Raw genomic sequence first — 12,300 nt, forward strand, 5'->3', positions numbered from 1 at the left:
CGAAACACAAACTGCTGCATGAGGGATGTCTTCTCCAAGGGAGACAAAGTTGAGTTATGCCTTTACGCTTTAAAAAAGCTCTTTAAAAACTTATTTCTACAGTTTTATTTTCTCTGCAAACACCCATACATCTGTAAGTGCTGCAGTAAGAGAGTCCACGTTGACATGGGTTTCAGCAGCAGGAACTGAAGTCCTATTAAGAGTACTTGAAGAGCTGCCTTCAACAACGTAGGACTTGGGATTCACTGGTAGGTACTCCCACTAATTCCACTCTCCTCTAACAGGAGACAGTGTGTAGGTGCTGACCCAAGATTTTTTTTTTTTTGAGATTTTAAAGCTTTCTGCTCAGTACTAGCTCCCTACACAACACAAATTACAAATGTGTCTTGCCACCAGCTTTTAAAGCCCTGCGCAAATGAAGCCAAAACCCAAGCCTTGCTTACTGTCCCTCCCTCCAGCTCTCTGTCACCAGCGCTTGCGTTACAGGATACGGCTGAGGACACTGCCAATGGCAGAGTCTCTACGATCCACTTCTAGAAAGAACAGCAGACTAAACAAAAAAGCAAAGAGGTGTAACAAGGACTAATTTCAATTTACCAAGACCAGTCTTAAGGAGCCTGTTTGGGGGATTCAAGAGGCACCCACAGCTCCCTCAAGCGGTGCTTATGTCAGAGAAGGGGCACAGGAGGGAAGCAGGGGACCCGTATCCACAAAGCATGGAACCTCAGGAATCCTGTAAATCCCACCTCCCGGCTCACACAGAGGGTTACACGGAGCAAGACCGGTGAACACGGCCACCGCTCCTCCCCAGCAAACCTCAGGCAGCAGGACTCGCGAAAGCTCTCCCAGAAAGCCCTGCTCCGTGACCCAGCACGAGCGTCAAGGCAAGGAACAAGGCGCCTCAGCCTTGCACGCGGTGATCCTGGTCACGGTGGCTGTTAATGACTAATACCCTGAGCTGCCAATCAGCTGATGTCACTTTCATCGCCGTCATCATCATCACATGGTTCTGGACAGCAAGATCTCTTCCATTGCTAACCCAACGAGAGCACAAACCAACAGCAAATGTGGTAATTAAAGCGCACAAGTTACGGTTGTAAGTAAAGAATTATTACGTGTAGCGTGTAATTAAATTATACCTACAACCACTCTGACACTGCTACTGTACCAAAGCACTCACAAGACACATTCAAACTGTTCTGAAAATGTCACTTCCTCTTGGAAAAAAAGAATCATCATTAAAAAAAAATCAGCTTTCCGTCTATTAACACAGATAAAAATTCTGGGTCAGATTCAAAACTAAATCTCTGCTCACACCTGGAACCACACAATTCCATGTGGTACCTCGTTCCAGGCCTTCTTAGCCCTGTTCTTCTTTAAAACACACTCTTCCTCACACTCATGATGTTCCACGCCTTCCTCTAGCGCTCGAGAAACAACACAGACATCAGGAAAAAGGAGAAGTTCCAATATGCCTTGGGAAACAGCTTCCCTGCACCCCTCTTTGCTGCAACACGCGCATACGGATGCTTGTGGTCCACACGCCATCCGAAGAGTCCATCTGCCACTAGTTTCCAAACACTGACCCTGCTAAGCAGCTTCCCTGGAAATATCCTTGACACTTTTCCCCAGTTTTGAACCAGAAGACATTGCGACATTGGAACTTCCCGTAAGAGAAGTTCTATGCTCAGTTGCGATATTTATACTGCGCTTTACAAATATGCCTAGTACACAGTATGCTGCTAAGCCACAGTGCTTAAGTAATTGATAAAGAAACAAAATACAACTTTCGAAATTCCTAGACTTCTAGTCCATGTGGTTCAATTTTCTCTTTCACACAGGTCAGAACCAGGATTTTCAGGAAAAAACAGGCAGAGGCAAAAAAACCTGACTCCACACTGCAATTCCACCATACGCGCGGCAGAGACTCATCAATGCATACAACGCCTTTACCTTTTCCTGACTTTTTGGAGTTTTATTTAATATATCTCCAGATACTTTTGCTATCTGCAAACTCCCAAACCAGACCTGACTCTTGTTGAAGGACATTTGCCAAGGCCTTAAAGGGAGCTGCCACCCTCTGCAGGACTCTCATCACCGGGGACTGAGCCAGCCTCCCATAACACGCTGGCCTCGAGGGAGCAGGGACAAGCGGAACATCTCCATACCAGGAGGACAGGCACTCTCCTCTCCCAGCTGGGTTACGCACACTCAGTTCTTACTGATGTTTTAGCTCCACTTAGTGGCCAGTAAGGCTCATTTAAAGTGTCACCTTCCTCTAGAAACTCCTGCTTTACTCAAGGGTTGCAGACAATAGGGATCTTCTCCACTCTGATCAGCGTGAGCCTGGCTCGTGATCCAAAGCGAAACCAACGTCAAATAAAACATCAAATCTGAATTCCAGCAAACGCTTACCTTGGTAGCAGTGGGGACCGGGGCTTTGGTTTCTCCTTCTCCTTTTCACGTTCCCTGTCCCTGTCCCGGTCTCGGTCCCTGTCCCGGTCCCTGTGCTGCCTGTCTTTTTCATCTCTCTTCACTCGTTCTCTCTCACGTTCCCACTCTTCTTTCCGCCGCTGGCGCTCCTTGTCACGCTCCCGTTCCCTTTCGCGTTCTCGCTCCCGCTGGCGCCGCTCCCGTTCCCGCTCTCGCTCCCTCTCGCGTTCCCTTTCCCGTTGTCTGTTCTCTCTTTCCCTTTCCCGTTCTCGCTCTCTTTCCTTTAAAAAGACAAGAAAAATCATTGTGACACTGTGGTAACACCTCCTAAGAAGAGGGCAGCAAGGTTTTAAAGTCTTAGACTGCAAGCAATTAGATACATCCTCCCATGTTCGAGCAAAGCATTGAGAGAAATAATTTGGAGCTTGCTGGCCATCATTGTTTGCTGAGCAGGCAGAAAGTGGAGAGGAACAAAACACCAAATCATATTCATCACAGCTGTAATTTTCAAAGGCAACAGTCACAGATTGATTTGGCTTATTATGCTTATTACATAAATGTATTGATGTTTATAAGTATTCACTCTCATTGTTAATCATATTTATAACAAGCTAATTAACTTTACAAACAAGGACCATGGAAATAATTGATGGGGCATCGTGTGCAACAGCGAGGACAGGCTTCTGTTCATGCACCGCTTCTGTAGAACAGCACCGCCTTACAGCGAAAGGAAAGCCACTTTTAAAAAGACGTGACGAAAATCTCACCACCGAGAACAATTTTATTATTTTCGCCACTACTCTAGAGACTCAACAGTTTGCACGAGGGCAAAAGCAAGCAGAGGGAAAGGGTTCATAGCTTTGTCTTCATTGAGCTCTACACCTTGCAGCAGTGCAACACCGACTGCACCTGGGATTTTAACAACTGTTTGGGCGCTTTCCTCATCTGACTCAACCAAGTAACGTGCAACTCCACCAGCGGCGGACAGTCACGCCAGAGCCTGCGTCTGTACACAAAGCACGCCTGTCCAAATCTAATCCTTTCCGTCTGTCCCCAAAACTAACAAGCAAACCGTTCTTCAGTCAGGTTATTTCCTGGAAACACCCTTCCTCTCCAGCATTTCCAAAAATGGCGGCAGATGCGGCCCCAAGCGCTGCACAGCTGCCTGGAACGCAGAGAAGAGGAATCATCTTCCCATCTCAGACATGCTTTTCGCCTTCATCACGCTGAAGCAGAACTTCCTCCCATCCCTGCACCTAGAGTGTGTCTGTGCAGTAATAAAGTCAAGATTCAACTACTTGTAAGACTGGAACGTCCATGAAAAGTCCCGTTTCAAGCACTGCACTGGAAACACGACAAGCACCAGAAGCACCTGGAAGAAAGTTGAAAGAAAAAGCGCGGAAAGGGGTATTACCTTACTTACTCTGTAGTTACGGTAGGGATCTGGGTCTGTATACTGAACCCTGAAATTCTCATACTGCCCACCACGCCAGAACCGTTCTATTTCATAGTCATAATAGGGGTCTGTATAGGGATCAAGCCTACAACGAAAAACAGGGAAGGTTAGAACGGGAAATAGCACCTGGTCGCTGTACAGAAACACTACGTACTCTAGGTCAGGTCTTACTCACTTGTGCACTGACAAGAAAAAACATGTTCAACAGAGTAAGACCGTACAAAGCGGTTTATTTTCTACATATCCCAGACAGAAACAGTCTTTTTTAAGTGAAGCTTATCAGAGAAAAGCACAAACCTTTCTTGATAAACACAAAAAAGAGAAATACTATGAACCAAATTCAGCCTTCAAATCAATGTGGTCAAAATGCAGAAACACCAATTGGTTTTTTTCAGCCACTTCAAACGTATGCAAACGTCACAGAACATGTTTTGCCTCACTGATTTCGAGCTGCGTTTTCTGTCCATGCACACACAGCTCATTTCGAGCACCCTCCTCACATCAGAGCTGGAACAGATCGTGACCTCCTACTCCCCTGCCACGCTGGAGGCGATGGGCGCACCCCAGTGCCGCCAGTGCAGGATACGAGCTGTTGGTGAGCTTTCCACTGGGAGAGGCTGAGCTTCGGGGGCAGGCCAGCAACGCTCTGCCCCCACTCCTGGAATTCCTCCACGCAGTGAAGGAGCATCCGCAGCAGATATCCTCCAGTGGAAAGCAGGCGCTGGCAAATGAACTGGCATGCCCTGCTCACCCACAAAACTTTTGGGGAGGAAAAGGATCTGAACCCCACCCTCCTTAAATCTGCAACACTTCCTCCACTTGATCATTTCTATTAAGATTAATTGATGTTTTTAATTCACATACTCAACACCATCCAATCCCTGCCAGCCACCTGGAGTGAAAATATCAGATCCATTGTAAAGATGGAGAGGTGGGTACAGGAAACAAGAAACTTCCAGGGCCACAGAGGGGTCAGTGGCAGAACTAAGGTTATAAAGCAAGCGCTCCCAAATTCCAGATTACCCACAACAAGACTCTGACTTGTAAGTACCAGGAATAAAGGGCCCACTTTCTAAAAAAAAAACGCCAAATCACCTAAAATAGGTTAAGATGTAAGTGCTGCCCTGCAAGTCAAGCAAGTACCTGTATTTCTGTCAGGGCTTTTACATGGTTTAAGATTTCTTTTTTTTTTTTTGTCTGAAACAATAAGCCGAAGGGAAAGAGTACCAGGGAATCCTGAATACTGATGCTTAATTCAGCAACAAACTCCTGATGCCAACCAGACAACGGTCTGGATTTGGTGACAGCAGGTGTTCAAAGAAACAAAAAATCTCTAGCTACACCAAAAAAGAAACTCTTGACTTTTTAACCCAGCCTCAAGCCCAAATCTCCCCTTCCTAGAACATTTGTGGCCTTTTTATTCATTTAAACAAGCATCACGGCTGTGCATTTGGATAATTCAGTGCTGAAATCCTCAGGCAAATAATTGGTAGCACCCCAAAAAAATAAAATACATCCATTCAGTTAATAAACCTCCCACCACACCTGATGGGACAGCAGTCTGTGGCCTAGGAAGTTTTAAGAAATACAATGGAGAAAGGAAAGGGAATATTTTCTTACAGTTGCAACAGTACTGGAATCAAAGACCTGCTTACCCATAGTTAATGTTTTCTTTGATGTCCACCTCCCTATAGTTTTTCAAAAAAGAAAAAGGGATTCATGAACTATTTAGACATCTTCATATGTCACAAGACATTCCTGAAAGCATTTACTAACATCCCAGCTGCACCACCACTGGTTAGTTTCCTGCGAGGTGTCAGACTGCGCAGCAAGTGCGTGCGTGAGAAAGATTACCATTTTCTAGAGCTGGCAGCAGCTGCAACTTCACAACTTTTGCCTTTACACACAATAAAGATATTTTAACGCCACAGTCTGGTTATACACAAAGGTGCTTGAATTTTCAGGAATTCAATTTGTTTGATTACTTTTATTTAACACTGGCTACACGCAGGACATTTTTTCATGGACTATATGGAAAAAAAAACCAGAAAGTCTTGTACCTAAGACAATAATTCTTAGATTAGTGAGGCAGTGGCACACAACTGGAATGCTGATGCCAGCTTTCGTATCAAACCATAAAATAAAGATACTATATGGTCAACCCACAGAGCACTGGTGCTAATATATCCCAGGTGCAACTGAACGCCTTCTCAGAGGAAGAGGAGACCAAGGTACAGATCATTTTCTACACAGGAAAACTTTAATATGGGGCAACTGTTTTGTTACAGTCTGCAGAACTGAGTGGATAGCTTCTTTTTAAGATGGGGAAAGGAACTGCACTCCAGAGCAAAGCAAAGACTTAATCTGCGCCTTTTCAGACTTTTTTTTTTGCAGTTCATTCACTCTAAAATAGACAGAGCAAAGCCTTGCAAACACTTTCTCTGTGACTGAGTAGAAGTAATCCATAATCTATACATGTAGGAAGAAGAGAGGATGTGTAAGCAAGAGCAACAGAGATTCACCTGTACTCCTGCAGAACACAGGTTTCTTAAAAATTTTTTCCTTTCCATTTCTTGGCTCCTTAACTACTAAGCAAGTCTCTCAGGGCTGACTTATTTATCCTCATACCTTCTTCTGCCTGTTCTCAGTCCTGACAGGAGTGCGTGTCTGAGGTCTCCAGCACTTCATGTTTTACCTCCTTAAAAACCCCGTCACCTGAACACTTAATTTCAGGGTCTTTGTTTTGGCTGAGGCCGTGCCCTGGCAGCTAACAGTGTCTTACTAAATAGCTTATCTGGGTCTGATCAAGATGTTTGTTAAACCAGCTGCTGTGCCAATGCCCTTGCAAATAAATACCCAGCTGCTGGCGGTACAACTGCTGCCCTGAAGCTCCTGGACGTTGAGCATACTCCAACTTTGCAGCCCCAGTTTTAGCATTTTAAAACTCTCATGGGTTAGAATAAGAAAACAAGAGGAAAAAAAGTGGGAAGAATGCACTGGTGTGAGACACGGAATGCACAACTCAACTGGCCTTGAAGGACCAGTATGCCAGTGACATTGAAGGCAGAAAGCTTTAAAGATGACTGTAAAGGAAAGAAGTGTTGAACTGTAGTGAGCGGAGGCAGCTCGAATTTTTTACTGGTGAACACACTGCTTATTGGAAGTTGCTTCCATTTTCTGAGCTGAGCATCCCTCCAATTTGGAGGAACAAGTTAAGTGAAGGCTGCCACACTGCGCTACATCTCCCACCCTTCTATTCCACGTAGCAAAAACAAGAGTGCATCTTACGCTGGATCTCTGACGTCTCTGGTGATGCGGTAATTCCAGTCACGGAAAAACTCATTTTCTTTGTCAAATTCACGTTCATCTTCTCCAATAGTCACTGTGAACCTCTTCTCCTCAAAGTCAGGCTCCTGCTCTTTTCTCATAGTTGCCTTTTTTAATACCTGCCAGAACATAGAAATAAAACACTGTAAAGAGAGAACACTTCTGAGGCATAGAGAAATTAAGAGTACTAAACATCCTTCACTTGGGAGAAACCTGTTCTTTCAACCAAAGTACCCTTCTTCTGACCAAGTCTGGACAGAACTGGAGATTTCTTGACATACAAAGTGTAATTCACTATTCCTTCATCTCAGAGCAGCAGACAGGCAACAGAAGTTTCACACACACTGACCCTATTTTCTGCAATGATCAGATCCATGGATCCTACAGGTGCTGGAGAAATAGGTACTGAAGTAAGGGAAACTGGATCAGCTTAAGAAGTTTTGCTTTGTGGAAGGCTTGACTCCAACGTTCCTGAACCAGTCAAGGCCATAGACTCTCCCTAGCTCATGTTAATATAAAAAACAAGCCCGGATGACAGCTCTTCTTGACTGCATAATGACTGGGATACACAACAAGACACAGTTAATAGGTTAAAGGCAAAAAGAAGGCTCCTTAAAAAGGGCAAGACACGACATGCTCCAGGAAGAGCTCTTCTACCACCCTGCTCCCAGTGAAACAGGCCAGTGGATTTTGGAGACATCAGCGTACTCCCCGAGGACGGCACTTGCCTCTTTAGCATGACGGAGTCCTCTCTCCCAGGCACTTTCTGTTGGAGGGTCCGGAGGGGGCGGAGGTAAGATTTCATCAACGACAGGCCCTCCCTGTTCAAAGGGTAAGGAGAGGAAGGAGACAGACACTTGTCATCAGTTTTAAGTAGCAAACACATCCTTTTTCAAGAGTTACCCCCGAGCACCTCCGATACTCCAGAGATGTATCAGCAGGACAGGAGCTGGGATACCCATGGAAAATTACTCCTCTCTACTGGCAACTTCAAGACCATCTTTTAAAAACCACACATCCAATAGATGCACTGAATTGTGTTAAAGTACTAGTTCAAATAAAATCTTCAATTCTTATAGAGCAGGAGACAAAAGCTACACGCAGAAGCCATAAATTCACAGGAAAGATGTCCATACCCAAGGGTTGGCTGGCATCAGCGGGTGAGGGCCGATAGGAGGAGCGCCGTTTGGGGAGAAGGGCTCAGGCTTGGAGATCAAGGAGTAGTTTCCTTTGTCATTCACGCCAGGGTGAATAAATCGACAGTTCATGCCCCAGGTACAGTGACCTGTGGAAACACAATTCTGTTAGACCCCAGTATGCCTACAGCAAGCATTTGTTCAGCCCCACAAACATTTAAAATCCATCAAGGAATAATGCAGTTTGAGATGTATGAGTTTTCTCTCCAATTTTCTTGAGATTTACCCGTTTTCATACACATGGAAAGACACTTGCCACCCTCCACCTTCCCAGGGAGGACAAACAGATCCAGTCACAGATGGATGAACGTAGAAGAACCTTACTCTGGTGAGGAGATAGGAGGGACGGACGCACACACACCATTAAGCAAATGCAGTAATAAGCCTATGAGCTCTTCAAGTCTTATTAATGACAAACACCTCAAGTTAGGAGCTTTACCTTCTACAGAAATCAACGAATATAACCTGACAGCAAAGAAAGCATCACAGTGCATTCAGAATAAACAGCTCTCTGGTGAGGCACCAAGTGCATCAAAGCTTTTCTCTCCAACCAACTCTGCAGGCTTGCCGGTACAAAGCAGGAAAGGAGACGTTGCTATGGAGGGCAGCAGATAAAGCTGAAGCCCCTCATTAGCTTCAGGTACCACTCCCAAAGAGAGGGTAACACTCAGGGGTCAAGGGGAATGACCACCCTGACAAGGAAGGGCTCCTGCTGCACATGTGAAGGTGGCTACACGTCAAGCTACTTCACAGGAAGGCTTTGCGAGCTTGTCATTCATAGCACTGGACAGACACAGCCACGTGAGCGCTCCTCAGACACAGCAAGGACAAAAATCTGAACGTCTCCAAGGTCCCACGTGAGCAGCGCCCGATCTCCCCGGTGGCAATAAAGCCTTTACAGGGCAAGCAAGAGTGGATGTCACACGTTATCTGAACCTATGCCAAATAAAAGGAAAACAACTGCGGCAGGAGATCCTGCAGCCTGAACTTTGACTCAGGCAAATATTTCCATGCTGCACAGCGGCATACGTCACGCGAAGGATTCAGGAACAAACAGCTCTCCTTGCCGAGGGACTTCCCTGTTCCACCATCAGCACCAACACGTTCGTGTCTCAGCACAGGCAGAAAATTTGATACAGGAAGACATTCAGGAAGCCAACTACGTGATATCTGATGGTCACGTCTCCGGAAAGCCCCTAAGCAGTTCCCTACGTTGCATACGCCATTGACGCAAGGAATAAAAGACTCCACCCTGTTCTCCACCCTTCTTTTAATTTCAGATTTTCATAAATTGTTTCAAGGGCGACTGTAAATAAAACCAAGTAAATAAGCAAACATGAAGTGAGATGAAGCTGAAGGAAGTGGAAGAGATCTGTAATAAGTTTAAATAAGAAAACTTTTATAATGAAACAAATTGCAGGATAGTCTAAGAGCTGCTGTGCAATAACACAAATTTTGGGGAATGTCCTATTAAGAATTGCGAAAAAACCCCACCAATTGGTGAGATTTAAAAGTTTCAAGTCTTAGGTGTCATTCACAGTAAGGAACACATTTTATGATTTCCACCCCTATTCCTTCCAACTGCGGCTGACAATCCCAATCACATTTCGGAAACGTGATATGTGATACAGTGTGGAGCAATCTTCCGGCTTGAGGAAAAAGCTTCTATTTACACGAGGATTATTTTTTTTTCCAGCTGATCATTTCCTCAGCCCAGTGGAAGTACTGGCCGCTGGCACATCTCACCCTGTCAGGCCCAACGTCACTCCTCGAGCACGCCGTCGCGCTGGGGTTTCCGGGTTGCTTGTGAAAACAGCCATACAAGAGACGCCAACACCTGACGCCACCACGCAGGCAGCGCAGGAATCTGGTCAACAGATGTGTCTGCACGGGTTGCAGCGGCTTGGCGGGTGTCAACACGATGTCACATCAATATTTCTTATAGAGAAACAGTATTTCTAGCCTTATTTTCTACTTAAAAATTTGAGCCAATGCCTTTTAATAACTGGGGAATTGAGATGGATATGGGATTGCAAGAAACAACTATGCTTTGGCAAGGCATGAGCTTGATAAGAAGTGACAAGTATTTGTCACTTTAGTTTCCCACAGAATAACCTCTAAGCAATAGCTGATTGTTAAATCAGCCCAAGCAGTTTTATTCCATGCTGTTTTAGAAACACTACCAAGTTTTCCTTAATTTGCTTCTACTGGGTTCACCACGCTTAGGGCAAAGTTGTTTTTGCATATTGGCTCCATGTAAATTCAGCATCTGGCCACCAAGGAACAGAGAGGCGATACTGAGGACGCCAGAGCACAGTTCATCACGCAGACAGCAGCTCAAGGGGTAAAAAAAAACCAAAGAGGAAAAAAAAAAAAAAAAAAATCACACCATCTTTGGTTTTCTTCCAGCATTATAGCATCTCGTTACCTTTCATGAAGAATCGGCAAGTGGGACGCGGCCTCACTTTTCTGTCGCTGGGGTCTTTAACTTCTCCTTCTTCTAAGTCATCGTCCTGGAACAGACAGACAAGCTGACATTTCACGTGGTGCATTTTCTGCAGCGACTTGACATTTCACAATATGGTCAAATATCAGTCACTGAAAACACACCCTGGAGCAAAACAAGAGAAAAGCAATATAAAGTTACTATAAATGCCCCACAGTGTCTTCGCAGTGTGCTGCTACAAACAGGAAGACTCATCAACCTCAGTGTCTCAAAGGTGACTGCAAAACCCTCCAGGCGTTATGGACATCTTGGTGCCACACCACAGACCAAGGCCCCAAGCCACATCATTTCACCTGATATACGCTTAAAGGCTCAAGATCAGTGGATTAAGCTCTCTTATGTCAGCTGAACAAGGCTGGCTGGGCATTTTTAGCTGAGAGCAAGAGCAAGGCAGTTAGAAGAGGGAGCTTCATGCTCTTTTGAGGCAAATAAGCTAAACCACGTTACCCTTCCTGCCCGGAGGCTAACAGCACGCACACCCACAGCTACTAATTATAAAACGCTTCCCCACAATGCTCAGTGACAATCTCACACACAAGCTTTTCAGGAAAAAAAAAAAGTCATATGCACTTCTTCCAGTCCTCTCTGGCAACAACTTGAACCTTCCCTTCTACTCCTGAGCTCCACGCAGGAGTTGCGAATCGGCTCAAACAAAACCCTGCATCATCTCCAGGCACACCAGCCCCGGGAAGAAATTCTGGGAGAGGGAAGTTTTTTCAAAGATTAATGAACCACAGGGGATGAGAGTGAAATAACAGTCATGAGACACCTCCAGAAGAAAGCTGCTGAAGCTTTAAGGTACCAGCCTTTGCCTTTGTTCCCCAGGAAAGGAAAAAAAAACAAAAAAAAAACCAAAAAACCCCCGAACCTTTTACTGGCTTCATTAGGCTGCATCTAAAAAGTCAAGAGGAGCTAAAAAGAGGTGGCGAGGCAGAAGGGAAAGGCACACACGACCAGGGAGTTGTCAGAGGTATCTGGCAGGAAATCAGTGATTTATCCTAAAAGGCACCCTGGCCTTCCCGCAACCTGCCTCTAGTTCACCGCCACAAAAGTTCTCAGTGTATGAAACACATCTGAAGAGGGAACATCTGGTGGAGGCCTTCCCTCTGCGCGGCAATTGCAGCAGCCCTGTGGCAGCAACAGCACTTGTCTACACGGAAAAGATGAGGAAAGTTATGTACTTTGATCAATTCAGCAGCTGGAAAGGAGGGAAAAAAATCATCACTTGGCTGTAGATAAACAAAGGATCTACAGAGAGATGGGTTAACAGCTTAACAGCCTCTTCTGCTGCATTCCTCTGAGGGCAATGCGAGTAGAGCTCTCCCGAACAGAGCGGGTTTAAACGGCTACACACAGATTCAAATTAAAATTTGCGTTAATAT

General features: G+C 45.3%; 1 protein-coding gene across 1 annotated transcript in view; it reads right to left on the minus strand.

Moving 5' to 3' along the window:
- ZC3H18 (zinc finger CCCH-type containing 18) overlaps positions 1-12,300 on the minus strand; it is a 45,812-nt gene that overhangs the window by 24,080 nt on the left and 9,432 nt on the right. Inside the window, exons 4-10 of the mRNA XM_086758092.1 lie at positions 10,841-10,925; positions 8,353-8,501; positions 7,945-8,037; positions 7,178-7,335; positions 5,545-5,577; positions 3,857-3,974; positions 2,416-2,714 (exon numbers count right to left, since the gene is read on the minus strand). Of these exons, the coding sequence (XP_086614218.1) occupies positions 2,416-2,714; positions 3,857-3,974; positions 5,545-5,577; positions 7,178-7,335; positions 7,945-8,037; positions 8,353-8,501; positions 10,841-10,925 (935 nt within the window). The remainder of the gene's footprint in view (positions 1-2,415; positions 2,715-3,856; positions 3,975-5,544; positions 5,578-7,177; positions 7,336-7,944; positions 8,038-8,352; positions 8,502-10,840; positions 10,926-12,300) is intronic.

The sequence above is a fragment of the Chlamydotis macqueenii genome, chromosome 13, assembly GCF_036417535.1.
Source record: "Chlamydotis macqueenii isolate bChlMac1 chromosome 13, bChlMac1.mat, whole genome shotgun sequence".
Taxonomy (NCBI): Eukaryota; Metazoa; Chordata; class Aves; order Otidiformes; family Otididae; genus Chlamydotis; species Chlamydotis macqueenii.